Source organism: Engystomops pustulosus, chromosome 5 (assembly GCF_040894005.1).
Source record: "Engystomops pustulosus chromosome 5, aEngPut4.maternal, whole genome shotgun sequence".
NCBI classification, from domain to species: domain Eukaryota; kingdom Metazoa; phylum Chordata; class Amphibia; order Anura; family Leptodactylidae; genus Engystomops; species Engystomops pustulosus.
This window is the reverse complement of record NC_092415.1, coordinates 76,483,244-76,499,028: the sequence shown is the minus strand read 5'-3', so window position 1 is coordinate 76,499,028 and position 15,785 is coordinate 76,483,244. Positions and strand designations below refer to the sequence as shown.

The 15,785-nt window shown below is 39.4% G+C and overlaps 1 protein-coding gene across 2 annotated transcripts in view; it reads left to right on the top strand.

Moving 5' to 3' along the window:
• Nucleotides 1-15,785, top strand: part of CARMIL1 (capping protein regulator and myosin 1 linker 1) — a 186,504-nt gene that overhangs the window by 65,165 nt on the left and 105,554 nt on the right. For both annotated transcript variants that reach the window (XM_072152417.1, XM_072152416.1), the window contains exons 4-8: nucleotides 2,210-2,269; nucleotides 8,398-8,519; nucleotides 12,572-12,669; nucleotides 13,879-13,949; nucleotides 14,267-14,340. In XM_072152417.1, the coding sequence (XP_072008518.1) occupies nucleotides 2,210-2,269; nucleotides 8,398-8,519; nucleotides 12,572-12,669; nucleotides 13,879-13,949; nucleotides 14,267-14,340 (425 nt within the window). The remainder of the gene's footprint in view (nucleotides 1-2,209; nucleotides 2,270-8,397; nucleotides 8,520-12,571; nucleotides 12,670-13,878; nucleotides 13,950-14,266; nucleotides 14,341-15,785) is intronic.

Genomic DNA, 15,785 nt, shown 5'->3' with positions numbered 1-15,785 from the left:
ATGGGTTTTTTTTTTGTTTTTTTTTTTACATTGGGGAAGATCCGTGGCAAACCTTTTCTCATTGTCTTTTTCCGAGGGTGGCAGTATCCTTTTTCTGGGCAGAATCTGTACAGGTACTGCTCGGAATATAGGTTATGTTAGGGGTCAGGAACCTTTTTGGCTGAGAGAGCCATGAACGCCACAAATTTTAAAATGTTATTCTGTAAGAGCCGTACCATATGCACATGCCCCCCAGTAGATAGGTAGTCCCAGTGTCACGGGTACCCCTGCGATCTAGGTCTCGGATCGCAGGCACACCCGTGCCCCTCTCTGTGGCGCCGCAAAGCTCACTCAACCCACCACTCCCCCCCCCCCCCCTCCCTTCCCGGCTGGCCAGTGCGTGCGCCAGCACTCACTGATTTAAAGGTGCACTGCCCAATTTCTGGGTTCCTATAAAAATCAGGGGCTACCAGATAGGTAGCCATAGCACATGTCTCCCAGTATATAGGTAGCCACAGCACATGCCCCCAAGTAGATAGGTAGCCAAAGCACATACTCCCAGTAGATTGGTAGCCAAAGCACATACTCCCAGTAGATTGGTAGCCACAGCACATACTCCCAGTAGATAGTTAGCCACAGCACATACTCCCAGTAGATAGGTAGCCACAGCACATACTCCCAGTAGATAGGTAGCCACAGCACATACTCCCAGTAGATAGGTAGCCACAGCACATACTCCCAGTAGATAGGTAGCCACAGCACATACTCCCAGTAGATAGGTAGCCACAGCACATACTCCCAGTAGATAGGTAGCCACAGCACATACTCCCAGTAGATAGGTAGCCACAGCACATACTCCCAGTAGATAGGTAGCCACAGCACATACTCCCAGTAGATAGGTAGCCACAGCACACACTCACTCTCAGTAGATAGGTAGTCACAGCACACACTCACTCTCAGTAGATAGGTAGTCACAGCAAAAAAAAAAAAAAAGAATATTCACTTAACAGCACTCCCTGCAGCCAGCTCCTCTTCGCTCCCATGCTCTTCTCCTTGACCCAGGCTTAGACGATGGCGGCGATGGCGCCTGGGTCGTACAAAGGACTTAGGCAGTGGTAACATCGCTGCCTGTGTCCAGTTATCAGTCTAAGAGACACAGCAGCCATCACTATTTATTAAAGATCTGTCTGAGCCAGATGTCGGAAGAGTGGGCACCGGTATTAACAATTGTGCTAATAATGGGTGATAAATGATCACTTCTCCTTTCATATGATTAAAGTTTTGGCTGTTAATAACCTCCACAAACAATATCCAAGTTACAGTATGTTTGATCAAAAGTGGTTGATGAACATGGTTTATTGTTAGTTATGATGCTACAGCCAAGCATTCTCCATAGATCTGCAGCATGGTGTAGAAATTGAGGAGTTGCGCAGATATATACTCTGTGGGGAAGATTTATCACCAAGTTTCTGAGTTAAAACTGTTCTAGTTTCCCATGGAAAACAACCAGAGCTCAGCTTTCATTTTATAAACAGCTGTGGGAAAATGAAAGCCAACCCTGATTGGTTGCCACTAGAACAGTTAGGCTCTTCGAGACTTAGATCTCCCCGTGTGTGTGGTTATGCAGACGGTCTCCGATTTACAGACAACCCATAGTTACAGACAGACCCCTCAGAAAGCTTCACCAGAGGTCAGAATGCTTTACTATAGTCCCAGATTGCAATAATCAGCGGTAAGGTGTCTGTAATGAAGCTTTATTGATAATCCTTGGTCCCATTACAGCAAAAAATGTTTAAACTAAATTTTTTTTGTCTGGGTCAATTATACAATTATAAAATATACAGTTTCGACTTGCATACAAATTCAACTTAAGAACAAACCAGGGACTGTCTGTATATCATAACGTGTGTGTGTGTATGCATGCATACATACATACATACATACATACATACATACATACATACATACAAACTAGGCCCCTACTGCTATTTTCTTTCTTAATATGACATATATTATGTAGTATAGTACCATTTGTTAATGGAATATGAAATGTACATACCCTGATGTGCATCATTTATATTATTATGTTGCCTAGTTTTAACATACATGTCAAGAAATAACTACAGATTTGTCATTCTTTGCCATGATATACTGCAGCAAATTGTGAATAATTTATTTTTATGGGAAATGTTTATTTTGTGTGCTACATAATGTCTTGTTTAACTTCTAGCTCGAACTTACATTCAGTTATTTGGAAATTCAAGGCATTACTTGCAACAAACCAGGCCATGTAAGTATCTTTTCTTATTTGCTGGTAAAATCATAATCTCTAAAGATAACACAACTTGGAGATTAAATCTACCTTTTGAGCCATTTGTGCATAAAAATTAGCCCAATGTTCCGAAGTGGACAGCTATGGAATGATGGTTTTTACTTATGCTATAATAATTTGAATTGATGGTGCTTTTTTACATCAAAAGAGTAAAAATAAGTTGAAGTTGAGTCATGCTTTCATTGATGCGAACAACATCCACTTTAGTGGGTCTAGTATTCATATATTATTTGTCAGAATTTTCAGCCCATCACTTGTCACATCTCTGGCATTCTTCATCTTTCTACTGCTAGATGCTGTATGAAATAATGGTGCTGTAGAATGACAGTCAATTAATAAAAAAAATAGTTTCTTCTTTTTACAGTAATTTTAATTGACATATTTCTGTTTCTGTCTCAAAGACAAGTCTTTTGATTTCTCTGTAATATCTGAAATGTAACACAGCTGAAGTGGCATCTTTTTCAGTGGCAAAAGTAATGACATCTTGATGGCACATCCATTGTTGTGATCCAAATTAGAAAGCCACAGCTCATCACGCAAAAAAGCCTTCAGCTAGTTCAGTTGAAAACCCCCCCAAAAAATATGCTGGAGACCAAAATTGGAGAACAACATACATTTTCTTTAAAGTTGAGGTCAATGGCCCACATTTTCTGGCAAAATTTGCACATTCTTTTCAGTGCAAACTTCTTGCACAGGTATTTAAAAATGTCTGCGATGTCTGTGATTTTTAGAACATTGCATCTTTATAACATCACAAACTCATTCAAGTCCCCCAAAATGGGTGGTTGCCTTCGGGAGACAAACACAAGGAAGGACAGGATAATACGTTGAATCTCCATGGGTAATTATTTGAACACTGCAACTTTAATTGCTTGCTAGTTCAGCACTGGACAGTGTAAGGATCTGTCTCGTCATCCAATGGCTCAACGTTTAACAGCATTTGGATTGACTCCTCACTCTGCAGTGACCAAACCGTGCGGAAAGAGTCAAAAGGCTAGAATCCTAGAATCACCTCTGTTGAAGAACATGTTGTGTGGACAGAGGAGAACTGGTCCATAGTTCATTTATTATTAATGATCACAGCAAATTACTTTTTTTTTGTAGTCCGTGAAAAGGGGTGGAGGAAGTGTCATGGTTTTTAGAATGTTTTCAGCAACAGTGTTTGACCCTTTTGTACACCTACATGACAGAGTAAATGCAAGTGTGTATCGAAACCTTCTTCAACCACACATGGTTCCTTCCTTGCTTTCTACACTTATTCGACCCAGAGTCCTGATCTAAAACTTATAGAAAAGCTCTGGAACCCACAACAGTCACAGAACTATTTAAGAGACTGAAGAAGAGTGGACTAAAATCACACGAGAGCAGTGTGAGAGACTAGTGATGTCCTGTGGCCACAGATGTGCTGAAGCCATTCAACTTGTACACTTGCTAATAATTGGTGACAGTTGTAACCTTCAGAAAATATAGTTATAATATTTCTCTATGCTACAGGCATTAATGTACCATCCTGAGGTGGACCATGTTTTTTTTCTCCTTCCTCAGAGGCTCATACATGAATATCTTGGTGGAGATTTATCACTTCTACGCCAGTTTAAAATGGTGAATATGCCTTCTGGGCATGGTAGCTGTAGGCGTAGTAGCTGGTGAAGGGCGCCGGCCCCCATGCCTGCATTCTTTCAAAAAAACTGTGAGACGGACAGACATGACATAGTTTTGCCTGGCATCTGTACCAACAGATACATCAAAGAGCCTTAGCCTTTTGATGTATCTGGCCGGTGCTTAATTCGCCTCCCCTTAACTCTACTATGTTCTTGTAATAAGGGGTTTCCTTGTGATACAAGATAAAAAATAAACTATAAAATAATACAAATATGTAACCTTAGATTTTATCTTCAGGGTAAAGAACTCTTGGGGTAATAAGGTAACTATCCCTTTAAAGGGGTAGTCCAGAGGTTACTTCCAAAAAAACAGCTCCTCTACTGACCATAGGTTTTGTGTGGTATGGCATCTATTGCTCTCTTCTCTTCTGTACAGGTAAGCTGCATTACTGCCACTAGCCATGGTTAGGTGTTTCAATTAATTTTGAAAAAGCAGCCTTTTTCCCAACCTCCACAAAATCCCTTTAAGCTCCCTTTAAAACTTAAAGGGGTTGTCCTATTTCAACAAATAATTGATATGACTTGAGTAAGGCAAAGTTATAACATTTTCCAATACACTTTCCGTATCAGTTCCTCACCTTTTCTATATTTCTGCTTGCTCTGCTTCTATAGAAAGCTTCTAAGCTTACTTCCAGTGGAAATAAACTGTCCATGGTGATGTGATGGACATGCAGGTTCACTCTCACTCCTCAGTGATAATAATGGCACATGCACCTCATGCACCTGCATGTCCATCATATCACATGGACAGATTGCATCCACTAGAAGTACAGCAAGCAGAGATCTAGAAAACCATGAGGAATTGATACAGATAGTAAGTTGAAAAATTTGTATAACTTTTCATTACACAAATCATATCAAGTATTTGCTGAAAGTGGACAACCCTTTAACATCTTTCTGCTGACCAGTTGGTGTGGAAAACAAAGACTAAACCATACAGCACGTGTTGCTATGGAGATTTCAGGTTTCATTGCTACAAGAGAATAATGACAGAAGTAATGGTGATAATTGTAGTCAAATCCATAGATCACCATAACTTGAGATTCACATCAAACATTTAATATAAATATATGGAAAGTAATTTTAACAACTAATATTATGTGTTCTGACAGATTTATAAACGGAAGTAGACAGATGGTGACCTAAGGTTAGACAGTGAGACCATAAGGTTAGAGTTAGACTAGAGCCTTATTCTGCACCAGATTCATACAAGTGTCTAATGCTGGATGATAAATCTGTCCTAGTATAAGACTGTCTAGTCGTACTCTGCACCTCCTATTAGTTGGCTTACTTTACCCCAGAAAATTAGGACACAATTCTGTCGGGTTAGCAGTAGTTTTGGCGTACAGACCTTTTTTGGTGCAAGGTCATGCCCCTTTTTTCGAGCTTGTAATAGGAGAGCCAGAAAACTGTCTAAAATCCTTTGAAATGTGGTGCAGACAGTTTTTTTTTAGTGCAAACTACAACACAATTCTGTCTGGATTGCTTAAAAAATCTTCCCCATAGTATATGTTTTGGAGAAAAGAGGCCACTGTCAGATTTTAGTGTCTTTTATTCCCTATAAAGATGACATACATGTTTAAAGCGAACCTTTCACCAGGAATGTCTTATTTAGCTGGTGATGTGTTCCAATATCCTATGCTATGCTGATTTTAAAAATGCTGTTGTCCACAGCATGTGGTGAGGCCCCCGAGAGTGGAGGGCATCTGCAGCCTGAGTGTGCCTGTGTCAATCTCCTCCACACTAATAATAATAATAATTCTTTATTTATATGGCGCACACAGATTACACAGCGCTGCACAAAGCATGTCAAAACGGTCCCTGTCCCCAATGGGGCTTACAATCTAAACAGCCTAACAGTATGTTTTGGAGTGTGGGAGGAAACCGGAGTACCCGGAGGAAACCCACGCAAACACAGAGAGAACATACAAACTCTTTGCAGATGTTGACCTGGGTGGGATTCGAACCCAGGACTCCAGTGCTGCAAGGCAGAAGTGCTACTCACTCAGCCACCGTGCCGCCCTGATGCAACTCCCTACCCACTTACTGTCGTGTGTATTGAGCAGGTAGGAGAAAATTATTTATGCTGACAAAGGCATTTTTAAATTCAGCATAGAATAGGTTATTGTTACTTGCTGGTGGGGGAGGGACAGGAGCACCAAGATGGAGCAGCCTGCAGCTCAAACAAGTCACATGTTTTTTGAATTGCATCCAAGCCAAAGTCCAGCCTCTGGATGCAAGAGTAAGTTATAACACACAATTATATTGTATTGCAAATACTCAGAAAAGGCAGAGAGGCATTTTTGCACTGCAGGTGTCATGGGGTTTTAAAATCTGTCTTTAGTGAGCATGCATGTGTAAGGGGAATAGGATGACCATTGGGGGGAGCATTTATCATTCCTTGTTTGCTATTTTTTGCATGAAAAGGTGTAAGTGGAAATATAAAGACTGCTTCACAAAGTGCACAATAGAGGGTAATTTTATAAGTGTATATGTACATGGATAAAAGTGTTTATACTTCAGTATCTTTAATAAATTTATCATTCAATATGAAATTACATCTATTGATGTTTTGACATTACTGCTTCTGTTATAGGATTCAACAGAGCTGATTTTTTTTTTTTTATATACAGTATTTTGACACCGCTTTTCAAGATAAATATGGAGGTTGGTTCTAGAAAATATCATCCAAGGGAATAAGAATGGTGAAAATAATTCCCAATAAAGTGACATTCCTGACAGCGGGAAAGCCCATATTACAGTCTAGTGCAGGGCACATCCCTTATACATTATTCTTTAATTACGTCTCCAGGGACAGTCTGTGTGATATGTGATCTAGTCATGGAGTCCTTGGCTTTCAAAGATTTTTCTTTGTCAGTCTGAGCTATTTATTTCTAATGTAGTTCCTAAAAAACCCTTTAGCATTTTAGTATTTCGGCTGGAAACCTAATGTTTAAGGCTTCTAACTATAAAAAAATATTTTCTGTGTTTGTGCACATACGTTCTATTTACGGTATCTGCATTCCGTCACTGCAGTTCTCAACATTATACATTTTTGGGCCCCAATAATCAGTTTTAGTTAGGTGTATAGCGATATTGCATGTATATGTATTGCACTCCATCTATTATTTGGTTCTGACCCTTGGGAACCGATTATTTGTCTGTCAAACAATAGAACACATCCATTGTAAAGTGTGTAAAGCAATTCAACACATTCTAAAACCTGTAAGCAAGACATAAACTGAAGGTTTACCGATAGGCATAGGCCCCTGAAGCTGAATGAAAAATCCAGGTCTAGATAGACTGAAAAATAGAGACCTACATTTATTAAAGCCTTTGCGACCGTTTTCTGTGTGACTTTGCACTATAAGGAACATGCAAACTGCTTTCAAATGTATTTAAAGGACATCTACCACCAGATTTTTTTTTGTGGTAGGCTGCTAATTAGGCTACTCGTTCAGTTTTGGGGTTGGGGGGGGGACTATTTTTAACAAGTTTTCTGGCATCTTTAGTAAGATTAACTTTGTAAAACAGCCAGAGGCGCTCAGCCTGACCACATCCCAGCGCCTCTTGGCTTCCCAGGCTTTTAATTTATGCATGTTCCTCGCTGTAAGCCTCCTTCTGCTCTCGACCAGGGAGCTAGGAGAGAGCACATGCCCCGCTCTCTCCACCCCCTCCCCACCCGGCTCTGACGTCACCAACCGGATCCTAATTCCCCTAGCCAGGAGCAGGAGGAGGCTTGCAGCGCGGTCGTGCATAAATTAAAAGCCGGGGAAGCCGAAAGATGCCCAGGCGCCGTAAGCCTGAGCGCCTCCGGCTGTTTTACACAATTAATAATTTGTTATTAAAGATGCCAGGAAAGAGCAGCCTAATAGGACAATCTACCACCAGTAAAATGATGGTAGATGTCCTTTTAAGAAGTGCCTGCCTGACGTGACACAAAATTCTGCACAAAAAGTGGCGTTCTGGGGGACAGACGGAGTTTGGGACACATTTATCATTTGGTGTCCCTCTGTATAGCTTTTGATAAAAGTGGGGCAGTGTTCTGTTACTGTAGTGCCACAGTGTTACATTTTCAGCAGTATAACATGTTTTTACCTTTTTGTTTTCTGTAATCTGATTACTTAAAATGTGCTGTGCAATTCTGACTTTGAAAATGTGTCATGTACATCCAGCTATTTACTAAAAAAAGACAAGTGTGTTGACAGAGGTACATTCAAATAATCTTATTAAGTGAATAACCCCTTAATCCCCAAAACTGTAGGAGTGAATGAAAAAAAAAAATACATACCCTTTTATTAATATACAGGATACCTTTTTTTAGAGTCCTATTCCATTGGACTGAAAAAATAATTAATCACTGTATAGTATGCTAAAATGTAACATATTTGGTTGTCTTTGTTTCCCTTACAATGTGTCTTGCAGTTGGTAGTTGAGACAGAAAAAGGCAGCATATCATTGAAGATGGTTTCTTCTGATGACGTTAATGAAGTCATAGCACATATTGGCACGTGTCTTCGAAAGATATTCCCAGGACTTTCACCTGTGTATGTACTATAAGTTCTCAGTATATTAAATGCTTTTTATTATTTTGTTACACAAAAAAGCTTAATATGATCATATTGTTTGGACAGTGTATGCTTGCAGACCATTTTAAATGATGCACTGGGTCTAATCACACAACACAAGGGGCTCTTCCCGGATCTATGGGTATGAGGGACTGGGCACTAGACGTAAAGGACTTTGGGGGAAAATTTTTGCAAACCAGTCTTTTATATTTCTCAGTGCCAGCACAGAGCAACCCACATCTACTAAGATGCTCCAGCCTCTTAGCAGATCTGGAGGGGATTTCCGCCAGGTTGGACCTGTTTAGACCAGGTTAGACTTGGTAAGGATTTCAGCTATAGTCTGGGGAAGACTATAGTAAATACGGTGAGACAGGGTGTTTTTTTTTCAATCAATTTTCAAAAAGTATAACCATGTACAAAACGTGACAGCTGCCTTAGGGAAGTACAACCACAAGTATCAAGCATTGGTACAAAAGGAGTAACATAAGATAATAACATCAGCCAGTGATGCAGTGAGAATAATACCGCTAAAAGGCACTTCTTCCTTAGGGCAGAGAACACAGATTCATCCACACACCTATACACACAAACAGACAAAAGTATGGACGCTATTCCTTCTTTGCGTATGAAGCAGTCTGAGCAGCCAACCAATCATCCCAAATCAGAGAGGATCGGTCCATGATACCTCTAGCAGCATAAGTGCCTTTATAAACCGGAACATCCACTTTGATCAACAAGATCCATTTAGCAAGCGTTGGTAGTTTAGAAGGTTTTCAGTTTGCAGCACAATAGAGATAGAGGTGCTTGGGTAAGATGACCATCTTAAAAATATTAACTCTACCTACTAGGGACAAAGGCAGATTTTTCGACACTATAAGCTTCACGAACTACAAACAGGAGAGATATAAAAGGCTTAAAACTTTGAGGTATGCCTATGAATAATTATCCCCAAATATTAAAATTGCTCAATAACCACCAGATCAGAGGACTACGAAATCAGAGTGGGGTCAAAATCAACCACCATAAGGAGGGCTGATTTGTGCCAGTTAAGCTTTAACTTCGAGTAACTAACTCCTCTACCACTGAGACTAAGGTTATTGGTATTCACGTCCATACCCACCCCACTGTCACTCTGTTCGTGTCATGTCATGCCCAAAGTGGTATGTTGGGTGGAGATTTCTTAAAACTGGAAGAGATGGGGCTTATTACATACCTTCTCTGCTTTCAGAGATGGCATAGTAAAAACCCCTCTGTGTGTTGGGTCTGGGCACTGATAACTTAATCTATAAGTGATTAGACACAGATTTCTAGGTTTAAAAGGCTAGGCACTGATTTCTTAATTAAAGAGGACCTGTCACCCAATTTATCGGCACTAGTGCTTGATCAAACACCGCAGTGTTAGAGTGATAGCGTTACCGGAAAACTCCGGTAACCCTATCAAACACTGCGGCGGAGTACAATGTAATCGTCAGACCACTCGCAAAGCTGTCTGACGTATTCATGAGGGGGCGGGGTTGGGGCGTGGATATGGGCGGTGACTGCCTCCTAGCGCGCGCCAGTCACTGACGGCCTACGGAGCGAGCAGGGCGGTCCGAGGAAGAGGCAGCGCCTCGGACCGCCCCCTCATGAATACATCGGACAGCTTTGCAAGCTGTCTGATGATTACACTGTTTCCGGTAACGCTATCACTCTTAACGCTGCGGCGTTTGATCAAGCACTAGGAGCTGCTTACTTAAGTAAGCAGCTCCTAGTGCTGAAAATTTAGGTGATAGGTCCTCTTTAAGTGATCACTATATCATAATATTAATAATAAATGTTTATATATAGCACTGTCATATGCAGCAGCGCTTTACAGATCATGGAGTGTACGGTATACACAAAGAAAATAACCTTATTTAGCAATAAGATGGTCCGATGAAACCATAGAAATGAGGGCCTTGTTAACAAGAGCTTACAATCTATAAGGGTGTAATAGTCTGGGTGCTGATTACTAAATATAACCCTAAATAAGAGGCAAAAATCAACACATAGGAGAGAAAAATCCTTAGCAAAAGACAACGAAAACCTATAATGGTGGTTCAACTCTCAAATTTGCAACAAAGAAATGACAATATAGTTTTTTTTAGAAAGACCAACAATTATTTTATTACATAAATGAATCTACTACGCATGATTATACACAAAAAAAGCAAACCACTGTAATGTAGAATGAAAACACTCTAAATTACATTCAGCTGATTGCTACATTTGAGATTCCACACCGGTGACCATAATAAAATTATCTTATTTTATTGTATTATTTGTTTTCCTTACTTTGATTAGAAAAGGAAATTTCAGGCATCATTATTTATTAAAATCTGGCAGGACCGGCTTCAGTGAAGAAACAATGGGGCAAAGAGGATAATTCATAATTGTTTGACATATACAATTGTTTCTGCATTTTCATAATTCACACATTTGTGAATATTATCCAGCCTCCTGCCACTCCACTGATTTATCTCCTAAACCTGACCAATTTATTGAGATATTCTTATTATTTACAATAATAATATGGATTTTATGGATTTTTATGTTTTCTAAGAAGCTGTGTACACTGTCACAGTCAGTTTATTTGTAACCTTATCACAAGGCCCATAAAACGGGTGACTAAAGCCCTGATCCCTACTCTGAGTTATATGTGAGAATGTTAAACCAAAAATATTGAAAAAATTGTCAGCTAACCACTATGTTCATCACTTAATCATGATTGAGAGATAAATGGCTTGAAATGCGTAGATCTTTAGCTTTTTACCAATGGATGTACATTTTTTTTTAATCTAATAAAATATAGTTTTAAAAAAAAAAATTCTACAATTGAAGGGCTGAACATTGTCCTTTTTATGCTGTATGTGAGAAGGTTGTATTTCCTGTAGAATCATGGTGTACTATCTATGGCTGCTGGGATACCCTCAACTTGACGCAAATTAGCCACAGACTAACTCTTTGTATCACTCATTAGTCACTAGGTGCCTGGTAGTTAACCTACAGCCCCTACATTTTAAGGACTATAGGGATTTTACATGATGGAGAGGAAGCCAGCACCGATTGTAGCGAATAAATAGTAGCTTTATTTTAGTACTTCTGACTCCGCCTCTGCCAAAATGGTCACAAAGTGTAGTTCAGGGAGCAGAAGAGGAGAGTATTTATTTATTTAGTCTGCTCTGGTGGTCTCCAGTATTATTGTCTGCCATCGGGTCTTCAGTATTTGTCTGCTCTGGCGTCTCTCAGTATTATTAGTTTTATGACCATGACTAAGGGGGTATCCCCCTGAAGATGGAATAAAACTACCTTTTTATTCAATATTCATGCTTGGACTTTTTTTGGATTTTACTGATTATTTTAGCCGCAGCCAGCGTGGATAGTCCTTTGTAAGAAGCTAATTTCAGCACCTGTTCGAGCAAGCTGGAGTAAGGAAGGGGAAGGTGAATGCTGATCATTTTATATGGATTATTAGTTTTATGCTGTTGGTCTCCAGAATTATAACCAGCAATGGGGTCTCCAGTATCATTGTCTGCTCTTGGGGCTCTAGTATTTGTAGTCTGCTATGGTGTCTCCTGTATTAGTAGTTTTATGTTCTGGGCACCTGCAGAATTTTTAGTTTGCTAAGATTGCTTCCAACTATGAGGCAAGTCTTCACAGTCCTGACGTAAACAAAACGAGTCACAAAGATCAGTCTAGTATTCACATTGACTTCTGATAAGTGCACAATCTTTGGTTGTTTTGTATGAGTTAACCTTACTCAATTTTCTCAACATTTGCCACACAAATATGGCATCAGATGGAAATTTGGTGCACAATCATCTTCTACTATAGGTGACACCTACCAACCGCATCCAAGAACCCAGATTATAAACCACACAACTGCTCTGATCATTAGCTGTAGCCCAGGGGCTCAATATTGCTGATGAGGTTTTTTTCTTTTTTCAGTAAATAATTCTGTTTAAAATTTTACAAAATTATTGACTAAGATTGTGTTCTATTATTTATTCCAGAAAAATCATGAAGAAGGTAACAATGGAACCACCTGACAGACTGGCAAATCTTCAAGCTCTGTGGGACAGTCAGACTGTGACAGAAGTAGGCCCCTGTGGTATGCAACCTAACAATACTCAACGTATTAAAATACTGATACAACTAAAAAGAACTACTGGGGGTCTCTGACTTAAGTAGGCCTGACTTACAGACGACCCCTAGTTACAGACAGCCCTCTCTGCCCACTGTGAAGCTGGTGAAGCTCTCCGGATCCATTACTTTAGTTCCAGGCTGCAATGACCAGCTGTTAGGTGTCTGTAATGAAGTTTTATTTTTAATCCTTGTTCCCATGACAGTACATAATTTTGAAAATCCAATAGTCACTGGGACAAAAAAAAAAATATTGTCCCCACCCATTATAAAATATACCAATTCCTGCTTACCTACAAATTTAACTTGAAGGAGTTTTCCAATTAAAGAAAATTTCTTAAATTTCAATCCCTAGTGATTACAAAATAACGATAATTTTTAACCCCTTACTTTACTATTGTACAGTTTTATTGCTGTTTTAGTAACTAACATTCCGTGATGGTCAGTGTAAAATTCCAGAGTTTGGGATCTCTAAACAGACACTTCATGATCCCTCTAGTGCTGTGTGAGAGGCTATGTGCTAACAATGTGGTTAGATTATCAGGTTTATATACATTCAGCTTCAGAACATTCACTAGTATCTGACACATAAAAAGTGAGATGAGACAGATCAGAATGATGAGATCCATGAGATGCACACATACCTCTACGATCATAGAAATAACATTCAATAACATACACAGCTTTGCTACATCTCATCTATAACACATACTGTTAAGTCTGCTGTGCTTCCCCCTCCCCTGGATAAAGACGTTATCTGTCTGTAGCTTAACTCTCCTCACACGGCCTCGGCACTTATTCAGTGTGTCTGTGTGAATTCATCCTGGAATGCAAGGGTGGGGGCTAGAGGGAGAGAGGAGCTCAGTTCATTGCAGCATCAGACAGGAGTGCAATATGTCTGCTGACCCTAAAATCACAAGATACAGAGTCAGGTCCAGGGGCAACCAAAATTGTTTACACCATGACTGATAGACAGGTTGGAATTATTTCTGTGAAATGCTGTATTTTTGTTAATAACATTGAATTAAAGAACTTTTTATTTTGTTATCCTGAGTACATTTAAGAAACTTGTCTTCGTGGGAATACCCCTTTTAAGAAAAAAAATTAGAGAACCTATCTTATATGTAACCGTGGGAATGACTATATAAATTTCTTCTTTTTATCATATCATTTTTAGGTGGATTTTCTCAGATGTATGCGTGCGTTTGTGATTGGCTTTCAATGCCTTACAGAGAAGAAGTACAGTGGGTAGGTCTCTAATGAATCACCAAGAATTATACATTATCACAACTTTTCATTGTGAACAGATTGCCTTTGTCTTGAAGCAGTGCTACCTTTTAAAGTGAGGTAGAAAAAATATTAGTCCATGGACAGTCCCCTGCGCTGTGGTTGTTCTGTGTAACAGAACAATGCACAGTCCATGATTGAATTGCCCAGCAAGACAGTCTGTGGAAGCCCTAAAACTAGTTTTGCAAAAAAGAGCCATTATAAAATACTGTATGTTATTTTCATTCAAAAAATATATTCATATAAGTGAAAAGCTAATTTATTTTTTCTTTTTGTAGGATGTAGATACAATATATTTAACACAAGATACAAGGGAACTGAATTTGCAAGATTTCAGTCATCTAGATCACAGGTAATTTTGATCATTTTTTTTTGTAACTGGATCTGTAAAATGCCAAGGGAGAAGCCGAAAAGACGACTTCATGATATTATTTTTTTATTTTATTGTGCAGGCATACTCACAAAATGAGGCTAGTACAGGACAAAAGTGAAGGGAGGACATTTTGGGTTGCTTCCTAAGAACAGCGACAGCTGTTTCCCAATCACTGGTTATTCATGCCGCCTCTGTAACATGCCTCTCACTGTCACATGACCTCTCTAAGGCCAGCTGCACACAAATATGCTCGGTCTTGGGAAACTGACCCGGTTAGATGCTGGTTAGATCACATGGACCGAGCACAGGATGGGAGTCCTTGTATCAAAGTGAAATATTACGCAAGTCCTTGTTTTCTGGTGGAACAGCAGCGCCAACACTGTAACATCTATTACTCTGAATGTCAATTTTGTTCAGAAGTTCTAGGTTTAGACCAGTTAATCCAACAAACACTAAGGTTCCTTTCATAGGATGTGTGCTCACCCAGCAATCACCCCTCCCCTCTCCATAGGAAACGGCGCCGCCCATCTGCTCCTAAGTCCGAACATAGAGCAGGCTCTATCTTTTTTGCGGCAACAGTACAGTACAGTGTGCACACGTCTATGGGGATGTATATCCAGCCGAAAGATTTACGTCCCCACAAAGGCCACCTTTGTGTATTGTCCCCACAAAGGCCACTTGTGTATTACCAGCCTTAATGACACCTATTTAGGACTAGTTCTCGAGGTGGCGATCTATTATTCTCTATGTACTGTTTTCTTTCCACTGAATCTAATTTTTAATGCTTGATAAGGCATAGAGTATAAGGGTTTAAAAAAGGGAATAAAGAACTCGTTGCTCAAACATAACATGATAATGGGCATCATTTTGTCAAATTTGAAAAAAATCTGATTCTTCTAGTCTTCTAGTAGTAGGTTTCTCTTTTATAAGATGTGATTAAAATACTTAGCCCTTTTTGTGGTCTGATACAATCTGTTATCCAATAGAGATGACTGCTCTACCTCTGAATTTGAAAAATGTACAGATCGAGTGAAGTGTGACATGATCTAATGACTGGTGACATACAGTGAGATGTTTTCTAATCTGATAAAGCATGTTAAAATACTATGCCAGCTAACATAGAAATCATGCATTGTGCTGCTTTTCTGACATATTGGCCGTTGGCCAATCCAGTCCTAACATCTTCTGTCTGCTAGCTGCAGGATTTTCTTGTATTCATTTGAATTTGGTATATGGATCCTTTATTACACTGTTTCCAATCATATTAGCTCAATGTATGAAATTATTAGATTTTTCCCAGTTTTTTATATTATAAAACTAATCTGACAATTGTACATTATAAAGGAAATCTACCAACAAATTACAGTTTCATTAACCATTAATGCTTGTGGTTTCCAGTGGCATAAATACAGCAATATATTTAT